Source organism: Mustela nivalis (assembly GCF_964662115.1).
Source record: "Mustela nivalis genome assembly, chromosome: X".
In the NCBI taxonomy this organism is placed as follows: Eukaryota; Metazoa; Chordata; class Mammalia; order Carnivora; family Mustelidae; genus Mustela; species Mustela nivalis.
In genome coordinates this window covers 100,129,633-100,150,677 of record NC_139040.1, presented here as the reverse complement: position 1 = coordinate 100,150,677, position 21,045 = coordinate 100,129,633, and the positions used below count along the sequence as shown (strand labels likewise).

General features: G+C 39.2%; 1 protein-coding gene across 2 annotated transcripts in view; it reads right to left on the bottom strand.

The window, feature by feature from the left end:
- Positions 1-12,214: 12,214 nt before the first annotated feature.
- LOC309856554 (ferritin light chain-like) overlaps positions 12,215-21,045 on the bottom strand; it is a 74,733-nt gene continuing 65,902 nt past the window's right edge. Inside the window, exons 2-3 of one of the 2 annotated variants that reach the window (XM_082717910.1) lie at positions 18,297-18,380; positions 12,215-15,269 (exon numbers count right to left, since the gene is read on the bottom strand). In XM_082717910.1, coding sequence (XP_082574036.1) covers positions 13,191-13,745 — 555 coding nt within the window. In that variant the 5' untranslated portion in view covers positions 13,746-15,269; positions 18,297-18,380 and the 3' untranslated portion in view covers positions 12,215-13,190. The remainder of the gene's footprint in view (positions 15,270-18,296; positions 18,381-21,045) is intronic. The other variant, XM_082717911.1, reaches the window with a different exon arrangement.

The window sequence follows — 21,045 nt, the reverse complement described above, 5'->3', positions numbered from 1 at the left end:
ATTGCACAATGATAAGCAAAGATATGTTCAGCGTCTCCCAGTCAACATCATGTTTCCCAACATGTGCCTGTCTCTGCCCCTGCATCTCCACCCACATATAGCACAGCTGTCATGGAAATGGATATTAGCCAAGGATGCTTTCTCCAACTCGTTATTCCTCTTGTTGCCATGGGATGACAGATTAAAATGCAGAAAAGATAGAAGTAAAATTTAAAAATATGCAGCCCTCGGGGCGCCTGGATGGCTCAGTGGGTTAAGCCTCTGCTTTCAGCTCAGGTCATGATCTTAGGGCCCTGGGATGGAGCCCCACATCGGGCTCTCTGCTCAGCAGGGAGCCTTCTCCCCCCCCCCCCGCTGTCTCTCTGCCTACTTGTGATCTCTATTTCTCTGTCAAATAAATAAACAGAATCTTTAAAAAAATGCAGCCCTCCAACCTTCACAGCAAGAAGAGGTAATACAATGGAACGGACAACATTTAGACACAGCCAGCCACAATGATAGTAGCAGTAGAAATAGTCCAGAACATAAAGGCAATTGCATAATGACCCACGGGGAAAAATACGCACCTTTTCCATCTTTTTCTTTATCCTTTAAGTGGCTGACAACAACTGTCCTGATTTGTCTGAGATTGTTCTCATTTTAGCACTGAATGTCCTGTGTCCCAGGAAACAGCTCAGTTACTGGCAAGCCAGAATGGCTGGTCACCCGTAGCAACAACCATTAATTCCCAAAGGGCTCTGTTCCCATTGACATTTGCCTTTTAATTGGGAGGGGGGTCAATATAAAGCAATTTTCTTCAACTTTCTCTGTAAAACCTATAAATATTCTATTGGCAGGGCCTATTTTTTAAGGTGGTTCCACAAAATCTATGTCTTCCACTAAAGAGTGATAAAGATGATGGAAAGATTTTACTGATCTCACTCAGGTGAAGTATTGGAGCTGAAAGGTGGGGGTGAGATAGGGGAGTGGGTTTGGGAGAGAGAAAACTGCCAAAAATATGGACTAAGAACACATTTAAATTATCAGTATATTACTAATTGATGGAATCATTTGCATGGATACAAAGGCACAACTTAATTAAGTTGGCAATCACTTTTCATCCCTAGAAACCTGTGCCTTACAAACGGCAAATTTTACAGTCAGAAGATGTTTCAGAAATAGTGCAATTCAAAATGCGACCATTTAGATAGCCTTCAGGGAAGCCTCAACTTGCATCGGACAGTCTGTTACTAACACTGGTTTGGGTAGATCTAAACAGGTGTTATATGATCAAAGGGTTCCTTGGTCATGTAACTTAAGGAAATATCAAGGTAAGCAATATCAAACAAGTTTCTTGACGGCAGAAGTTTTCTAGGCACTACACACACACACACACACACACACATTAGAATCACCTGGGGAACTTTTAAAAACCACAGATGATTGGGTCCCATCCAGACGTAGAGAATAAAAAAAAATCACTCTCTGGATAGTTCTGATGTTCGCCTGATTAAGAATCAGTGGCTAATGCATACTGTGCATCTACAAGAGTAAGAAAATATGTGCAATATCGGCTGTCACAACAGTTTTCTAGCCACATCTCCTCAGGCAAGGGAAACAAAAGCAAAAATAGACTATTGGCACTATACCAAAATAAAAAGCTTTTGCGCAGCAGAGGAAACCACCAACAAAAGGAAAAGGAAATCTACTGACTGGAAGAAGATATTTGAAAATGATATTTATGATAAGAGATTAATATCAAAAATATATAAAGAACTTATAGTTCAACACCAAGAAAAACAAATAATCTGATTAAAAATGGGGAGAGGACCTGAATAGACATTTTTCCAAAGAAGACATACAGATGGCTAACAGACACAAGAAAACTGCTCAATATCACTCATTATCAGGGAAATGCAAATCAAAACCATAATGAGATCTCACCTTACACCTGTCAGAATTGCTAGAATCAAAAAGACAAGAAATATCAAGTGCTGGCAAGGATGTGGAGAAAAGGGAACCCTCGTGCACTGTTGGTAGGAATGTAAATTGGTGCAGCCATCATAGAAAACAGTATGGAGGTTCTTCTAAAAATTAAAAATAGAAATACCATGTGATGCAGTAATTCTACTACTGGGCATGTATCCAAAGAAAACAAAAACACTAATTTGAAAAGCTTTATGAACCTCTGTTTATTATAGTACTGTTCATAATTAAGAAGATATGGAATTAATGCAAATGTCCATTGATAGATGAATGAATACAGAAAATGTGATATATATATATACACACATATATATAATATATCTATATATATAATATATATAAATTATACATATATATTAACATATAATTAAATATTACTTGGCCATAAAAAAGGAAGAGATCTTGCCATTTAGAACAACACAGATGAAGCTAGAGTACTATGCTAAGTGAAATAAGTTAGAGAAAGATCTCATATGATTTCACTTATATGTGGAATCTAAAAAACAAATGAACAAACAAAAAAGCAGAAATAGACTCTTAAATATAGAGAACAGACTGCTGGTTGCCAGAGGGGTGGGGGGTAGGGAGATAAACAAAATAGGTAAAGAGGAGTGGGGGGAATAGGCTTCCAGTTACGGAATAAGAAAGTCATGGGGATAAAGGGTACAGCATAAGTAATAGTGACAGTAATGGTGACAGATGTAACTACACTGACGGAGAGCATAGCGTAACATACAGAGTTGTTGAACCACTATATTGTACACCTGAAACTAATGTAACACTGTGTGTCAACTATACTTCAATGAAAATAAAAATGACAATAAATAAAAACAGAACAAAATCTGCACTATATTCCACCTTTATTTAATCACACACACACACACACACACACACACACACACACACACACTCACACACACAGTTATATACCTATGTTCTTTCTTACCTCTCTCTGCCTCCTTCTGTCCCTCCTTCTCCCCCTCCCTCCCTTTCTTTTTCCTTTCTCTCTTTCTTTTCCTTTTGGTCTTGGGAAACACTAGTTTATATTTTGAGGTTTTGTTTGATCAATTATTCTAAAAGGAGAAAATGGAAAATTATAATATCTGTAAATAGAAATTGATTTATTTAAAAACAGATTATATTACATGTTATTTAACTCTTTAATATGAAAATTTAAAAACATACAGGAAAGTAAGAACAGTAGTATAATGAACTTCCTTACACCATTACAACGTTTCAACAGTTATCAACACATGGCCATCGTGATTCACGTATATTCCAAACCACTTCTCCCCTCTCTCCACCACCAGAGTTTTTTTTTTTTTTAAGATTTTATTTATTTATTTGACAGACAGAGATCACAAGTAGGCAGAGAGGCAGGCAGAGAGAGAGGAGGAAGCAGGCACCCTGCTGAGCAGAGAGCCCAATGTGGGGCTCGATCCCAGGACCTTGAGATCATGACCTGAGCTGAAGGCAGAGGCTTTAACCCACTGAGCCACCCAGGCGCCCGAGTTTTTTTTTTTTAAGCAAATCTCAGATAATCATATTATTTTATTCATAAATATCTCAAAATGGATCTCTAAAAAGTAAGAATTCTTTTTAATATAATTGCAATATCACTAAAAATTAACAATAATTTTTGAATACTATTAAATATTCAGTCAGTATAGTCAAGTTAACTTAGAAGTTAACTTAAGAGGAATTGATACCTTAGTGACAATAAGTTTTCCTAATGCAGAACATAGTATGTCTTTTTATTTTTTCATATGTGTTTTTGTGTATTTCAGAAGTGTCTTATAATTTTTTCCATATAGGTTTTAGACTTTTAAAAATAAGTTTTCACCTAGGAATTATATTTTATTTATTTTGGATTATTCTCTGCTCTTTTAATTTATTTCTCTTTTTCTATTTGAGTAGTTAATACACATTACATTAATTTCAGGTGATGTAGGCTTCCAGTTATTCTTTGCTGTTTTAAATGGGTCTCCACTTCCATTATATTTTCTAACACACTATCATTGGTATATTTCAAGTTTATTAATTTTAATCAACTTTATTAAGGTATAACTTATATGCAACAAAATGCACAGATTTTAAGTGTATAGTTCAATGAGTTTTAATAAAATATATACCCATTTAAAGAAGAGTATGTTCCCATTTACCACCAATCAAAATATTGATTTTTAATATGATTTTATAATCTGCTAATTTACTAAATTGCTTTTTTAATAAATACTTTAAAAGTTCTTACTAGTTTTTGGCCAGTCATTTCAAAAGGCATCATATTCCAATTTGTTTTTTTGGTTTTACTTCACACTCTATCTCATCATGCCACAAAAGATTTTCCAGTCAATGCTGTTATAGGAACAGATTTAATGTCAAATTTTGACTGCTCATGGAGATTTAAATTGTTTTTATAGGCATAAAGAAACATGGTCCTCTTTGCAACAGGTGTCATGCTAAATACAAGTTTACTGATGTAAGCAGCTAATAATAATTAGAATGTGAGCTGACTCAAGAATAGAAATCCGGTTCATTAATATTTGCTTCAGAGAAATAGGCGCAAATGTTTTTCTCAAGTCTCAGTGTATCCATGACCTGGATGTTTAGATGAATAAATCCGTAGTTGATTCCAATATAAGGCTGTCATTACTCAGAGAATTCCAAGTGACCACCGTCTGGAAAAATGTGTTTACCAAGCCCCAGCTGTTGTACTTATGAATATTTAGAAGTTACAGAGGCTGGTAATGGTCTCAGTGGCCACCCTAAATGTGACAATTTATTTGAAAGTTGAAAGGCAGCCAACTCACTTGCCTGGCTGAGAGCAGAGTAAAAGAAGCAGTTTTGCATGGGAGTCAGAGCTTTCCCCCAGAGCCATCAATACCATAAGGGTAGACTGTTATCTAGGGGCAAGGTGGGGGATGGGCAGAAGAGGGAGGCATACTGGTTAGAGGGTAAAAGTAGAAAATAATGGGGTTTTCCAGAACTTCCTAGAGCCAATAGAGACTATAACACATGAGTTATTCCTTCATTTTTGTCTTAGTTTGTGGTTGTGAAAATGCAGACCCTGAGCAAAGGTTTGGGTACAAGTAGTTTATTGGGAGAAGAAGTGTGATCTCTGGAAGCAAAGTGAAGGAAGGAAGGAAGGAAGGAAGGAAGGAAGGAAGGAAGGAAGGAAGGAAGGAAGGGGTCACTGCTGTGGGCAACCCAGTCTCCATCTCACTGAGTACTTCCTGAGATACTTTGTAAAACATGCTTCAGAATTGTCCTACTGAGAGCTGAGGACACTGAGATATTTATATGCTAACTTCCATCCCTTATCAGTTCAAGGTCACTGTGAGGAAAGGGATGAGAGTTAACACTGGACACTTCTCCACTCTCCCACATACAGGCCAAGTGTACTCCCACGGCCAGAGTGCCCTTTGGCAAGGGGTTGTATGGGAACGATTTACAAACAATTTCCAGGGTACATGAAGAGGACGTGGGTGCTCTTATTCTATATTGCTTGTGATTGTTTTTTATGTGTCAGTTTCATTCACTAACAGGAACAGAAACTCTGAATGCACGGGACAAAGCTTATATTTGTATTGCTTCCTCCATAAATTCTGGCCAGCTCCTTGCTACTGCAAGATTAAATCCACTAAGTCCACCATGATGACCTAGGCCTTGCCCAGATGTTCTCTCCAGACTTCTCTTCGTGGCCCACTTTTTCATTTCAGGCACTTCAGTTATTCCATTTACCTCAAGTGCCTAGAATATCTTTTATTCCCTTGTCAACACCTATCATCTTTCAAGATGAGCTAAGTAACTCTTCTTTCATAAAAGTGTTCCATGTTCCACCCAAGTAGAGTAATCTTGTCCTCTTTTGCAAACCACTACCTGACTCTCACCTCTACTACACAATTTATCACATTGTACTGAAGCTATATTTTTATGTGTTAGTCTTGACTACCAGAATGTGAGCTCACTGAGAAAATAAACCATATCATACATTTCTTTATCTGCCGCACTTAGTTCAGTGCCTGGTATAGAGCAAATGCTTAACAGATATTTTTTGAATGAGTAAATGATCATGACCAATAAATACTTCCTGATTATGTGAAACAAGAGGTTGGACATACCTGCTTTGGACACTTCTGATAATACCGCTCAAATACTTATAGTTTGAGTAGAGCATATTCCCCCAGAATAGGGTGTCATTGTCCTTCAGGCAAAGATGACCAAAAACATATCTATAGTGCTTGCACAAAAATAGACACATAGGTCAGTGGAACAGCATAGAGAACCCAGAAATAAACTGACACTTACATGGTCAATTAATCTATGACAGGAGGCAAGAATATGCAACAGGGAAAAGACAGTCTCTTCAGTAAATGGTGCTGGGAAAACTGGATAGCTACATGTAAAAGAATGAAACTGGGCCACTTTTTTAAACCATACACAAAAATAAATTCAAAATGAACTGAAGACCTAAATGTGAGACCTGAAACTTAAAACTCCTGAAAGAAAATATAAACAGTAGTCTCTTTGATGTTGGCCTTGGCAACATATTCGTGGATATGTCTCCTGAGACAAGAGAGAACAAAAGCAAAAATAAACTACTGGGACGACACCAAAATAAAAGGCTTTTGCACAGCAAAGGAAACTATCAGCAAAACGACAAGTCAGTCTACTGAATGAGGGAAGGTGACTGCAAATGATAAATCTGCTAATGGGTTAAAATTGAAAATATATAAAGAACTTAAACAATTCAACACCAAAAAAAGAAAATAATCGAGCTTAAAAATGTGCAGAAGACCTGAATGGACATTTTTCCAGAGAAGACATCCAGATGGCCAACAGACACATGAAAAGTTGCTCACATCACTAGTCATCAGGGAAACGACTATAAATCAGAAATACAATAAAATATCACTTTACACCTGTCAGAATGATGAAACTCAAAAAGACAGGATGTAAGTGTTGGCAAGGATGTGGAAAGATAGGAACCCCTGTTGACTGTTGTGAACCCCCATGCACAATGCAAGTTGGTACAACCATTGGGGAAGACAGTATGGAAGTTCCTCAAAACATTAAGAATAGAAAGACCACGGAAACACTAGTTTGAAAAGCTATATGCACTGTTAGGTTCATTGCAGCACTGTTTACAATTACCAAGATATGGAAACAACCTAAGAGCCCACCTACAGATGGATGGAAAAAGATGTGGTGTATACCTTCCCCCACACACTGAAATCTTATTCATAAAAAGAACAAGATCTTGCCATTTAGAACAATAGGTGAACCTAGAGGGCATTATCCTAAGTGAAATAAGTCAGACAGAGAAGACAAATACCATAGGATTTCACTGTTGAACTTAAAAAACAAAACAAAAACAGAAACAGACCCATAAATAGAGAAGAAACTGAGGGTTGCCAAAGGAGAAGGAGGAGAGGGATGGGCAAAATAGGTCAAGGGGATTAAGAGGTACAAACTTCCAGTTATAAAATAAGTAAGTCACAGGAGTGAAAAGTACAGCATAGGGGATATAGTCAATAATTTAATAACAGTGTTGTATCATGACGGATGGTGACTATACCTATTGTGGTGAGCACTTCATAACTTACAGAATTATTGAATCACTAGTGCACCTGAATCAAATACGACATTGTATATCAACTATAATTTAAAAATAAATGTTAAAAAATCAAAAAACACACCCATAATTAAACAAAGCAGAATTTTACTCATTGCAGAAAGAGAACACACATCATGAGGGACTTTGGGGTATCTCAACAAGGGTATGTTTGAAAGAGACTATGATAAGATTTGGGCTTTTGATAGATGATTTTGGGAGGGACAAAGGAAGCAGAGATTTTCTCTAGATTAGATGCTGTCAGAAAGCATGGGCAATGCTATGACTGGGTATTTTGTGAAGGTATGGTCACTGATTTTGTCTGTGCTTAGACAAAATTATGAAATGACCTCCTCGTATTGTTTCATTTTATCATGATTGCAGAGTAATTGTATCTGAGTTCAGTATTCTGTGAGATTGTTGATGTTTCACAGAACAAAATGGCCTGGCTATGAACATCATTTGACAGGCTTATAATAATACTGGGGACTAGTTATAAACCTCTGGTAAGTTTAGAACATCAGAGAATGCTCTTTGTAATGAGTGGAAAGGAAGGCCCAAAAGAAAGTTTCTAAGTACAGGTGTTGTTAATATTCACAAGTGTGGAATGAGAATTGAAAAGAAGGGAATAAAAAAGAAAATCAAACTGAATCTTCCATCCTGTTCTATGATATTTCAGATTGATGGGAGTTTTAAATCCTGAAGTTCTGCGTAGTACTAAAGGCATATAATAGCAGCAAGAAAGAATTTTTTTCACTGGAAAAGCAAGTAGCCCAGATTCTCCTTGGAAGATAAAAAAAAAAAAAACTATAAGGTCTGAAAAAATTAAAATACTCAATCCAGCAGCACTATCATTTGTGTAGTGATAAAATGATAAGATTTCCTTTTCCTCGTCTCTCTGTTCTGGCCACTCTTTAAAAAAAAAATAGTTGTTGACATCCTTTTTGGGGATGAGAGATAAGAAATATGTAAGTATATAATTTATATTCAGGAAGAAAAATGAATGGAATGTTCTGGTAGTTAAATTGTTTATGAAGCCCTGTGACTAGAAATTTAAGTTCACCAGGGTCATCTGAAAGCTATTACAGATTTATTCAACAAATTACTTTTGAGCACTTAGTATAAGTTAGGTACTATGCCATATGCAGTAGTTAAAGGACTAATTTATCTGTGATTGACTTTTGTGGGACAATTTAATTAGATACAATTTCAAACTTATAGAAACATTGTAACATCAGTTTACCCTTCATACAGAGTCCCAGATTTCTTTCTTAACTATATGCAACATGGATAAAGTGGACCCAGCCACCCCTAAATACTTTATAGTGTGCATTTTCTACAAGGAAAAACATTCTGCCTCTTAACTACCATGCAATTACTCAAATTGGGAAATTTAATGTTGGTATAATACCATATTAAGTGAAAATATTATTCATTGTTTTTTTTTTTTCTCGCCTACACAGATCCAGCCCAGGCTCATGCATTTCGTTGTTAATGCTTTGTAGTTCTTTAACTGGGGACAATTCCTCAGTCTTTCTCTGCCTTTCTTGACCTTCACGCTTTTGAGATTACAGATAAGTTGTTTTGTAGAACACCCCTCCATTCGGATCTGTCTGATGTTCTCTCATTATTAGACTCAAGGTATGAATTTTTAGCAGGTGTCTGTGCTTGATTCTAAATCCCAGCATAATCACCTCTACCCACATCTCCCACACTTCAACTGGACACCTTGTGCAGGTGGCAGTCTCTGAGGTCTCCTGGTGAAATGTAGACTTATCTCTGTTGCTTCTTATGATCCCTAATTTGACCATCAGAATTGCTAAGATCCTGAGGAAGATGTCTGCTTCCTAAAGAATTTACACTTAGCTGAAACCTTTTATTAATTCAAACTCTTTCCTAATGTGTTGCCCCCTGCCCCCATCAAATTCCCCATGTATTAGTGCCTGCTTCATTATTACTGTGAGGATTAAATTATTCATCAAGGTGGATAAATGGCTTAGGGAGATAAATGACATGACACGAATGTAGTAAACATGTTTTCCTCTTCAAAAGAAGTAGCATTTTTAGCCCAACCCTTTAAGAGTATACATCTCTGTGGAGAGAAACAGTCAACTGCACAGTTTCCCCCAAAATTAGAGTTTTCAACAGGCCCTAGAATAAAGAAGTTCAAGGCCTCAGCGATGCCTGCGGTTTTGACTGTGCCTTTTCAGTCTCTGCTCCCTCATGCTGAATATCCAAGGCGACCAAGAAGTGGAAGGAGGAGGATGTGTGGGTGAAGAGTGGGCAGAGAAGACTCCTAAGAATTGGAAACTATGCAAAGTGTAGCAGCCAGCAGCTAATTAGCTTCAGCTCTGAAATGACCCCTTTGTGTGGCTTGTCCTTCCTGAGAGAAAGGTTCAAATGCTGTCATGCCTGTTTTTAGCAGCATGGTAATTAAAACAATGAATCCCAGGTCCTCAATAAGGTGGCTTCGCTTATCGGGCTGAAGAGAGAATGGTCATCCTTCATTTTTTCCCCCTTCCTACTCACTGAACATCACATCCAAGAAATGAGAAAGTTCCTACATTTTACTTCTACACATAGGGCCTACTTAGAGAGAGGAATGACATTAAGGAAGATTCTAGAATCTACAGTTGTCTATCTTTCTAAAACTGAGAAGCAAACTTGAGATGTTGCTATCACAGCTCTTTATGAAGCTTGTTGGTTTACAAAGTCAGCGGATAAGGATAGCTAATGATTATTGTGTATTTAGAATGTGCTAGGCCACATCATAGAGTTTTTATTCTGTTTCTTAATCTTCCCTAAAATCTATGAGTTGGGTAGTACTGTCTTTATCATAATCCTGTCCAGTTTGTCAGATGAGGAAGCTGGGACCAAGAAAGGTGAAGAGACTAGACTATGATGAGTCAGAGTAGAGGCAGGATCTGAACACCAGCAGTCTGGCCCAGAGCCCACTGGTCAACCACCATGCTACCTGTATTTCAGACGCCAACTTGCCTATAATCTAGTGGGTATCATAACACAACTAAGAGAAGATGAATCCTTGCCAAAGGAGTGGATCAGGTTCATCAGGAAAGATTTCACAGAAGGCAAATTTAAACAAGGCTGAAAGGTAGACTGAGTTTGATTTGGTGAAGAGGGTTATGAAGGGCCTACCAGGGAAGGGGAGCTACATGAAAACTATAAGTACTGAGACAAGAAACTGAACACTTTAGATCTGGCAGAGTGTGCCTGCAGCCATTCTCAGAAGACCTTTATCTCCTAGGCCTCATACTTCTTCTTCTTCTTCTTAAAGATTTTATTTATTTATTTGGGGGGGGGCATAAGTGGGGTGGGGGGGAGAAGAGGCAGAGGGAGAAGGAGAAGCAAACTCTCCCCTGGAATCATGACCTGAGCCAAAGGCAGACGCTTAACAAACTGAGCCACCCACACTCCCCTAATATAAGGAATTTTGTCATAGCCTATAGGAATCATTTATTATAACTCTGTGCAAGTCTGCATGTGTGTGCATGTGCACACACACACACACACACACACACACACACAAACACACTGTGTGGTTAGCCATAAAGGAAATCACTGTGGGACCTGTTTCCAAATTAATCTCTAGAGTTTTAATGTTATCAACTCCACATTTTTCCACAAATAAACTTGCCAAGAACCTTGTCATTTTTAAAAGCAAAACTAATATGTTGTCCATATGTCTTTGAATCATTTATTGTCTTCCCTGCAAGTTGCTATTTTCCAAGAATTATGTGATGACCAAAGATAATTTCAGCCTATTTGGGAGACTTCATAAAGCTTCCTCTTAACGGTCTCATTCTTGACATTGAAGGACACTAATAAGTAATGACAAATATGATGTGATTATTTGGAAATAAATGTATCTTTCTACCTAAATAATCTACCTCAGATTACAGTCTTTCAATTGATTTCACAATATTAGGTGGTTTTTTTCATTCTGATTAATGTGTTTAGTTTGATCACTAATTTGAAAATAATTTTAAGTGCATATTTTAAATACAGAGATCCAAGCTTAATTCAAATCTGAAAATTGTTAACTGCTTCCTTATATCTCTTACTGCCAACTACAAGCAAATGGGCAAAATTCTTTTCTTCAGGAATAACTTTTCCAGTATATTCTTTTTTATTATCAAAAAACTTTGCATGAAAACAGGAAGTTAAGGTTTTCTCCTTAACTGAGCAGAAAAATTGTCCCAATCTCTGTAAAATATTCTTCATATGCCTCTGACCCTTGTAAGATAAAAGAAATGATAGTATGCCTTTGGTCTTCCTGCTCCAGGAAGGAAAGGTGCTGTAGGAAAAGAATTGATTTTTTTTTTCACTTCTGTGGTTTGAGAACAAGTTATAATTCCAGGTTTGCAAAGTGCAAAGAAAATAATACACAATTATTATATTGGTATCTGTGGGACACAAATGTGTGCATTTCACAGAAAAGAACTCACCAGAAAAATGAAGAACGTTTTTAAAAGAATGCCACATTTTATTGCTTCTCTTTCTCTTGGCTTCTGGAATTTAACCTCCATCTGACCCACCTCCATTCTAATCACTTGGGCTCTGTTAGTGCTTCCTGAAAGTTATCTTCTCTTTTCTCTGAAATGAACTGCAGAGCCATTTTTAAATCAGCATATTTAAAGTTTATTTATCTATTTATACACAACCTTGTTCTAGAAAGGGCTTAAGATGGCTTAAAAGGATCCATAACATACACCAAAAAATTAGTAACAGCAGAATCAGAAATGAAGCCTGTGTAAAAATGCTTATACAATCCTACTTTTTTATTCTGGGTGGACCACAAATTTCGCTCTAAGCTTTCTCACAGGCAGTCAGAAAAGGAAACTTAATTAGTTACATCATTTACAGTGTCCATAAAACAAAAACAAACCAATTACCCAAGCGAAGAACTCTTATTCCTAATACTAAGACCAGAAAGAAATTTCTCCTGAGAGGCTTCCTAAAGAGGTCAGTGCATGATGTAGTAATCAGTGTTCTTAGTAGCAACCTAATTGGAGACACAAAGATGAATTTCGCAGGGCTTTTTCTTATTATATTCAATATACCAGATGGCATCACAGCAACTTAAAAACCAGGAAAATTGATTTTATCATGAGTTTGAAGGTTGGGGGAGGGCACAAGATGATATGGTCAAGGTACTCAGCTATCTCCTCTGCTAGGCAGAATCAAAGGTAAATTTTAAAACAATGAAGCTTAGTCTAGTACCGAGAATGGTTTCAGAGAAATTCTAAAACCTCTAAAATTGTATGCATCTTATGAATAGGTAAGTTCATTTTTCTTGACACAGAAAACATAGATCCTCAACATATACAGAAAATTCACAAAAGTTAGGTACATTTTCTTTTGAAAATCTAGAGAATTAAACATACTACAAATCCTCCATCCTATTCTGCATATCCCTCCCACCCCCTGCAGCCTAGCTTTTTTTCCCCCTCAGCCCAAAGAACCTTTTTTGTTTCTATTTGATCTCACAACTTGGACAAGGGTTTCATCATGGTTAAAAAGTTGCCTCCTGGCTGGAGAAAGAGGCTCCAGCAGAAATCTCCACACCAGGGAAGGCAGGCAGATGGGTTGCTCAAAGACTGCTGGGCGCAGGAGTCTCCTCATCAGACTTCAGGGTGAGCTTTCTGAAGAGATACTCACTCAGCCCCCCTTGGGGGTTGGCCAGCCTGCGGAGGTTAGTTAGGTGGTCACCCATCCTCTTGATGATCTTCATCTCCTCTTCCAGGAAGTGGCTCTCCAGAAAATCACAGAGATGAGGATCTGCTTTGGCAGCACCCAGGGCATGCAGATCCAGAAGGGCCTGGTTCAGGCTCTTCTCCAAGACCATCGCAGCTTCCATAGCATCCACGCTGCTAAGCCACTCATCTTCGGACAGCTTCTGCTCATCCGGGAGAACGGGGAAGTCGCTCCACTGGCTTTGCATCTTCAAGAAACACCGGGCACCTTTCTGCTTCTCCTCAGCCAACTCTTGGAAGAAGCGGCCCATGCCGTTCAGAGCTACATCGTTACCTTCAAAATAAAAGCGCAGATAGAAGTAGGTGGAGGAGGCCTGCAGATGCAGGTTGATGAGGTGCTGGAGTGCGGCCTCCACCTTGGCAGAAAAATTCTGGCAGATACGGTCGCTCATGGTTGGTGTGCAGTGAGGAGCTAAGCACAGAACCTGATGTTTGCTGGTCCCAGAAATCGAAGTCTGGGATAGCCAACAAGATGATTCCACCAGAAGTTGCTCATGGAAGGGGAGGGGCTTAAGGGTGGTGAGAAGTCGGCAGGGATACGAGGAGGTGGAGAAGGGGCGGGAGCACCCAAGTCTGTTCAATCTAAGACACAGTTCTAGGGGGCCGCTGTGTGCACTCTGAGTTTAGCTTTTGATAAGAATTGAATTCTTATTTCTTTCCTAATTATGAGAAACAAGTCTTTATCTCTCATTTTGTCCCAGTTCTTCCCATAATTCCAAGATGAGGTAAGAAGGTCCATGGTAAGAACATTAAATATTGATAGTGAAGCGCCTCCAAAATTCATTTCTTCATTTGTGATTTGAAACTCCTTTCTTATTTTAGAATCTAAAAGAATATATTGTTTCCTGTTACTAATCCCTCATTGAGAGGGTGACTGTTAGTTCCAGTTTGCCCTGAGCAGTCTTGTCCTTGTGGAATTAGAAGTGTTACCTAATAAAAAAATAAATAGTGCCCCCTTTCACACTCAAAAGCGTCCCTGTTTGGAATATACATTACATGGTCATCTTACTTATTAAGAAGTTCAAGATCCACACTGTAGAATGAGAAATGGAGAGAGCTTGCAAGACATTGAGTTGGGACATAATTCATTTCTATTCTATTAATTGATCACACACTAAGAATCCCATTAAATTTTCTACTATTCAGCCTTCATTATTTTTCATGTGTTGATGCATTTGTTCCTTTGAATAGAAGTTCAGCTGAATACTATTTATGTGCCGGGTGTCTTGTTGGGTACTGGGGCTTCTTGTGATTACCCAGATATTCCACCATTAACTGAAACATGTCATGTGAAAGAGCACTAAAGGTGAAAATGTAGACTTATGAATCCTACCGGAATAGAAAATAACCCATATAGAAAGAGTTAGCTATTCTCAGTCAGAAGATGAAGGCAGAACTAGATGTTCTCATAGGGTCTCTTCCAGTTTTGTGATTTCATGCTTAGCATTTTATTTTCCTAAATACCACTTGCCTAAGGCTGTTTCACTATTAGAACACTTTCATGTGTTTTCTATCAAACAGGAAGGCATATTCTGCTCAGAGTAAACAATATTTGAACCCAGAGAGGAGAGTTTTGCTCTAAATCTTGGACCCACTTCTAAATGAAAATAAAAATTCATTCTTTTGAAGTTACTTTCAAATTTTATTTTCTATGTTGCCGGAAACTAAGATTTTAAAATTTCAAAAAGAGTTCTGCAGTCCCTGTTCACTGCTTAAGCTAAAATATGAGCACATATCCTGTATCTACATACAGGATACATTGTAAATTTTCTTCATGGAGGGTTGTTGTCCAAAAATGTTCTCATGTTGCATTTGAAGTTTGCAAAAACTGTTAGAATTCTGGAATATCACATTTTTCAATCCTGGAGGGAACTGGGTAAAGCAGCAGTAGTTCTGCAGCCTTTCTGGCCTTGGTTCTAGGGCAAAAAAGAGGCTGGGAGTGAAGATTAGGGGGAAAAACAAAAACTCAAACCCAAGAACAATCCTCGCACCTACTCACATAGGAAATACATTATACAAGAAGGAATATCCTCCAAATGATTGCAAAGAGAATGTTCATTTTCTACCTTGTGCATAAACCATTAATCATCATACTGACCTTGTAATAAGAAAATGCTAAGCTTAGAGAAAACTTCACCATATAACATATTATCTGTATTATAGTATGTCGGGGTCATTGAATATATTTCAATTTCCTATATATTTATTTATTTTTCTAGGAAGTGAAAAATGTCTATATACACCTTCTCAGATGAGATAGTTTTCTGCCTTGTGAAAATGTTAACAAACCCTTCCCTCATCGCTTTAGAGAGAAGAGAGTCAATGTACTCTGATGTGTGGTTAAGCACGTAACTGTCAGAATCAGACCAATGTGGGCTCAAATCCCAGCTTTGCCACTTCCTGTGAGTCTTACCTAAGGTAGGTAGCATAAGCTCTTCGAGCCTCAGCTTTCTTGCCTGTAAAATGGGACTCTTACTATCTCATAAGTATACCACAAGGATTAAATGATACACAGGAGAAAACACTGTCAAACAAGTAGAAAGCATTCAAAAATAGTGCTGTATCGTCAATGAATTTTGCAATAAAATTGTGGGAATCGTCTCAAACCCCAGTATCAGATTCATCCCAACAGGTTTGTTTTTTTTTTTAAATAAATTCAATTAGCCAACATACCCTAATAGGTTTTTGATCCAAGTTTCCTCACCACCAACTTGTTTGGTTGAATTACTATTCTCAACGGCAATGTCCTTTCAAGTATGAAAGCACCGAGGCATAACCTTGGGTGCCAACGATTTAATTCATTTAAAACTTGAGGAAAAGAAGCTTCTCTTCTTTCCCTTGCCTGACTTAGATTCGACAACAGCTCCTGAGGTCCTCTGTGGCTTTCTCGGCTGTGGAGGCAAGGGGAGCAGTGCCTAGGCAGCAGAGGTCTGTTTGTTTTCTCATTTCTCCAGCCCAAGGTTACCATCCACTACAGCAAGAAACATCTAGTGAACACCTACTTTATAGGTGACGGTAAGATTATGGAACATCCCATGTGAATAATAAATTCATCTCCTCTCCCACTTAAATGTAGACTTTGGAATGCTTATGTCTTGGGTCAGATTCCCCAGAAGCAGACCTTGAAATGAAGATTTCTATGCAAGTGGTTTATTGGGAAAGTGCTCCTGGGGGAAACCAAAAGAGAGTGGGAAGAGTAGCACAGAGAAAGAAAGGATAGCCAAGGAGCAAGGCTGCAATTTCAGGAAAAGTCTGAGCTTCCTAATAATCTTCAGGTTTAGCTTTGGAGTGTAAATTACAACCAGTGTTTATTTCAAGGGAACTGGATTTCCATAGTCCTGTCCATTGGCTATGGGTATCCCCAGGGAAATATAAATTCCCATGGTCTTTATACAGGTGAGGAAACTCCAGTAGCCCAAGGGAACGCCAATGGTCAAAGCTCTGTCCAGGTGGTAGTCATTAACAGAAAAGCACACCGGAACTGGGTGCTGAGCACACCAAACTAGTTAAAGCGATCAGACAGGGTTCTGGCAGGGTCTGTATAGTATCCACACCAGCCAGCTCCCCTACTTGACTTTGGAAGGGACAGTGGAAATGAGAAATCTCAATTAATAAATTTTTATGATGAATCCAACTAATGAAATGAAGAGATGACCATAGGTATTAACCTATACGTATATCTCTTTGCTACTTCTATTTATAGGGAATACAGGGGTTTTGGAGTCTACATCTGAAATCTCTTCTGCCATCACTAAAAATCTGGAACTCTTTTCAGGGGTCTCATTTCCCCTCCAGGGCCCACATATTCAAGGCCAAAGCAGACCCAAAACTCCAGCTAAGAAAGTATTTGCATGTTTTATCAGATCCTCTGCTGTAACTGACAGCACTCCTTCTATTGGAACCACATATTGATTTGTTTAATAGCTGCACAGAAGTACTTACAAGTGAAAATGTCCCTAACAACCCAGAAACTGACAGGCTGTGAAATGGCTGCTTAAGAACCTGTCATCCAAACTGAACTCACCGGAAAACTGATGTTATACAAACAGCAAAATGGTCTCTGTGTGCTTGTCATTTTTTTTAAAAAAGGACCAGTAAGGGGTACAATTTAGTTCTGGGCTGTTCATCTACTGTAGACAAGGGACAGCTTGACACGAGGCACAGTAGTAAAACAGAAAGAGTTCATCATTTTTCTCTTCCACAACACACACACACACACACACACACACACACACACACACACACACAGCCTCCTTCTCATTCCACTTGCAACCCCAGGAAACTCTGAAGCACACTGAGAAGCTTGTCTACAGCCTGGTCCCGCAGGTCCACCGTGCAAAACCTACCCTCCCTGTGCTTCCCATGGGAACCTCAAACAAGCACTGATTCTCAACGAGGGATGATTTTGGTTCCCCAGAAGACATGTCTGAAGACAATGTCTGGAGACATTTTGATTGTCATAAGTAGAGGGAGGAGCCTCTTCTACTTAATAATGGCTGTGTAACTTTGGGCAAATTATTTAACCTCTCTGAGTCTTAATCCCTTTAACTATAAAATAACAGTAATATCATCTACCTCTTAAGATTACTCTAAAGATTACATAAGAGAATACAAGGAATTTAATACCACCTCTGACACATAGGTAGCTGCTAAATAAACATTAGCTGCCTTTACTCCTTTTCCCTCTCCATCCTCTCAAATCTTTTATGTCAGCTCTCTGTCTCACCAGAAGTCTGATCCTTTCATTCAGGTTATAACTTCTGAAAGAATATAAGATTAGTTCATTCCACCTTTCCACTAACCTAAGACTCCCCTTCTCCACCAAAATGGGCCTGGCTTCTTCCACTTCTCCTTATGGCCTGACTCCATGGGGCTCTACTCCCTGGTCACTTTCCAAAAGGAAGTAGAGTTCCCCCAGGAGACAACTTCAACCACATCCTTACCTGGAATGAAATATACTTGAAGAACACATCCTTTTAATTTTGATGCATGTGGATCAAAATGAGTTCTTTATGGAATAGTGTTCTCTTTTAACATAAAGAACAAAATATGTCTAGTCAGGAAAGTGAGGCAGGAAATGATTTTGCCTTTACTTATCATGCTCCATTTTAACTCTTGTGAACACTTCCTCTAACCTTTACTTGTCCTTTAGCCCTCCCTAAAGAAAAGTACTTTTTGTTACTTTTTAAAAGTGAAATTGTAATGTTTCATAGAAAGAAACAAGATTCACATTCCAAATGGAGGTGGTGTCATATTTCAGGAGGGCTGGCAAATCTGCCCTTAGTGGTTGCCAAGAGGTGGGTTGGACAGACCCAGCTTGAGCTGGAAAGAACATCCAGCCTTGAAATCTGAAGTGGCAACTTTTGCAATGCTACCCTCCCTTTCCCTGCTTGAAGCCCCTCAATGTTCCTTCTGGTCCTGCTGACATCTGGCTGGAGAACGGAGTCACCCAGCAAGAGATTTTGCTTTTCATTACCTATAACACGATCTCATTTTTGTAAATATATGTGTGCATGTGTACGTGTGTGTGTAAAGACACATACCAACATGTTAACAGTGGTCTGTATGTTTGGGTGACCAATTTACTTTGCAATTTTCTATATCATCTGATTTGGGGGGCACTGAGCATATACTTAAAATCACTGCAGAAAAGTTAAAAAAAAAAAGGCATTTCTATATTCAAAGAAAAGGAAAAACTTGCTCTCCTGTCTCAAGTATATATCATATGATCTTGGTCCACAAAGCAATGAACGGGACTCAGTGTTGTCTGTGAAGCCAGAGCTGGCTTGATGAGTAGCAACCTCCAGCCTGCTGGGCACCATGGTATTTTACAAGCGAGAAACTAAAATTCAAGAGAATGAATGGCTTCTCTGTCCATGCCCCCTCCACTACTTTCTTGGGACTTCATGAGCAATCCTTCCACCCCCTACTGGCCACCAATAATTCGAGGTGCAGCCTGAGGACTGGGAAGAAAGCAAAATCCCTCCTGGGACTGAGTTCGCACATAGGGCAGGGATGCTGCCTTTTATTTCTTCCTTATTCCCTGCTGGGCCTGGCAATACGACTGACAGAAAGAATCACAGATTCTCAGGGATGATGAAATGACAAAGGTCATTTGATCCCAGTCCTTAGCCTTATAGTGCTTAATAATTACCTGATGAACAAATGAAATGTGGCTACTGGTCACTTTAGTTGTTCAAGAGATTTGAGCCACAGAGTCAGATGTCCCTGTTCACTCAGACACCATCCCCGGCAAGTCCCCTCTGCCAGTGTTCCAGGAATACAGAGACACGACTGGGCATTTATGCCTCCGTGAGTGCGACAGGAGAAGGGGCCTCTGACCCGTGGTGGGAGCCACACCAACAACAGGTCCCATTTACAGCTTCTGGAACCCGTGATGGCTGCATGTTTGGCATCAGTACAAGCCTCCCCTCCCATGGTCCCCCCGCCCCCTCCTCAGGGTGGATGCCCATGGCTGCAGGCCAAAACACAGCACTGCTCACCAGTTCGAGATAACGAAATATCTATCTGGGCCTGACTCTCTATATAAGCACCAGATGGTAATGATTAAAATGAAATTAAATTAATGTTTGACAGTCCGTGAAGGGCATAAATTGCATGGTGTGCTGGTTGTCCAATCTGTCATCTTGTTTCCCTTGGCTTCGGTCAACAAACAACAGCTGAAAACTCCCTCTCTGGGTCAAACAGTAGCTTACTTCTCTGCTATGGAAATGGGTGCTCAGTTTACTAAGTTGAAGGCTCCTAGGTTGCCAAAATCGTGATTAAGATGCCTGAGAAGGCAGGGAATTCTATCTTCTCCCCACAATCTCCAGCAACCATCTCCCAAAACACACTGTAATGGCCACTACTGGTTAGAATTCAGAAATGGGGCATCTGAGCCTGGCCTAAGCACAAACCACTGCCAAAATCACAAAGCAATTTCCAGCTCTAATGACAGCCTTCTTCATTCACGTGGTTTCTAGAGCATGTGGGCAGTGCTGATGTGTTATCCAGTTGCAGAAGAAACCATGGTATCACATTTTAAAATCCCCCATCTGCCAAGTACTCCCTTCCAAAGAACTTTCAGATTTCAACTTCTGCTCTTCCTCCCACCCCGCCCCATGTTATGCAGGAATCAAGGTTCCAATATTTATATTGTCTTTTTACCTACTGACACCTAAAGTCTCACTTCAACCTTTCTCCTTCAGCAAAAGAAGTTTAATGACATTTTCAAGCTGTTTAGTATCCATTCTTTGGTGGCAAGGATCTGTTTCCCTATGTTTAAGCCAAACGGAACAAGCAAATGAAGCACATACAAGGTGGTAGAAGCCAGCATGTACCACCATCCAGAGGGCCCTTCAGGAATGAAACACTCATTCCCCCAGTCGCCTGGAGGGCTGCCGGACGGTGGTCCTCAGCTGTCAGCCCACTTTGGAGATGGCTTCTGTTGAAGAAAACTGCCTCACCCAAGATCTCATCTCATTCTGAGGGTAGCCCACGTATCCCGATGGAGGACAACTCTGACAAGCCTGCTTTGTCCTCTCTTTTCTCTGTTCAGGCTTGTTTTCCAGATTATATATATATTTTTATTAATGATTTTATTTATTTGAGAGAAAGGGCACGCGCACAAGCAGGGGGAGGGCAGAGGGAGAGGGAGAAGCAGACCCTCACTGAGCCAGGGAGTCCAACATG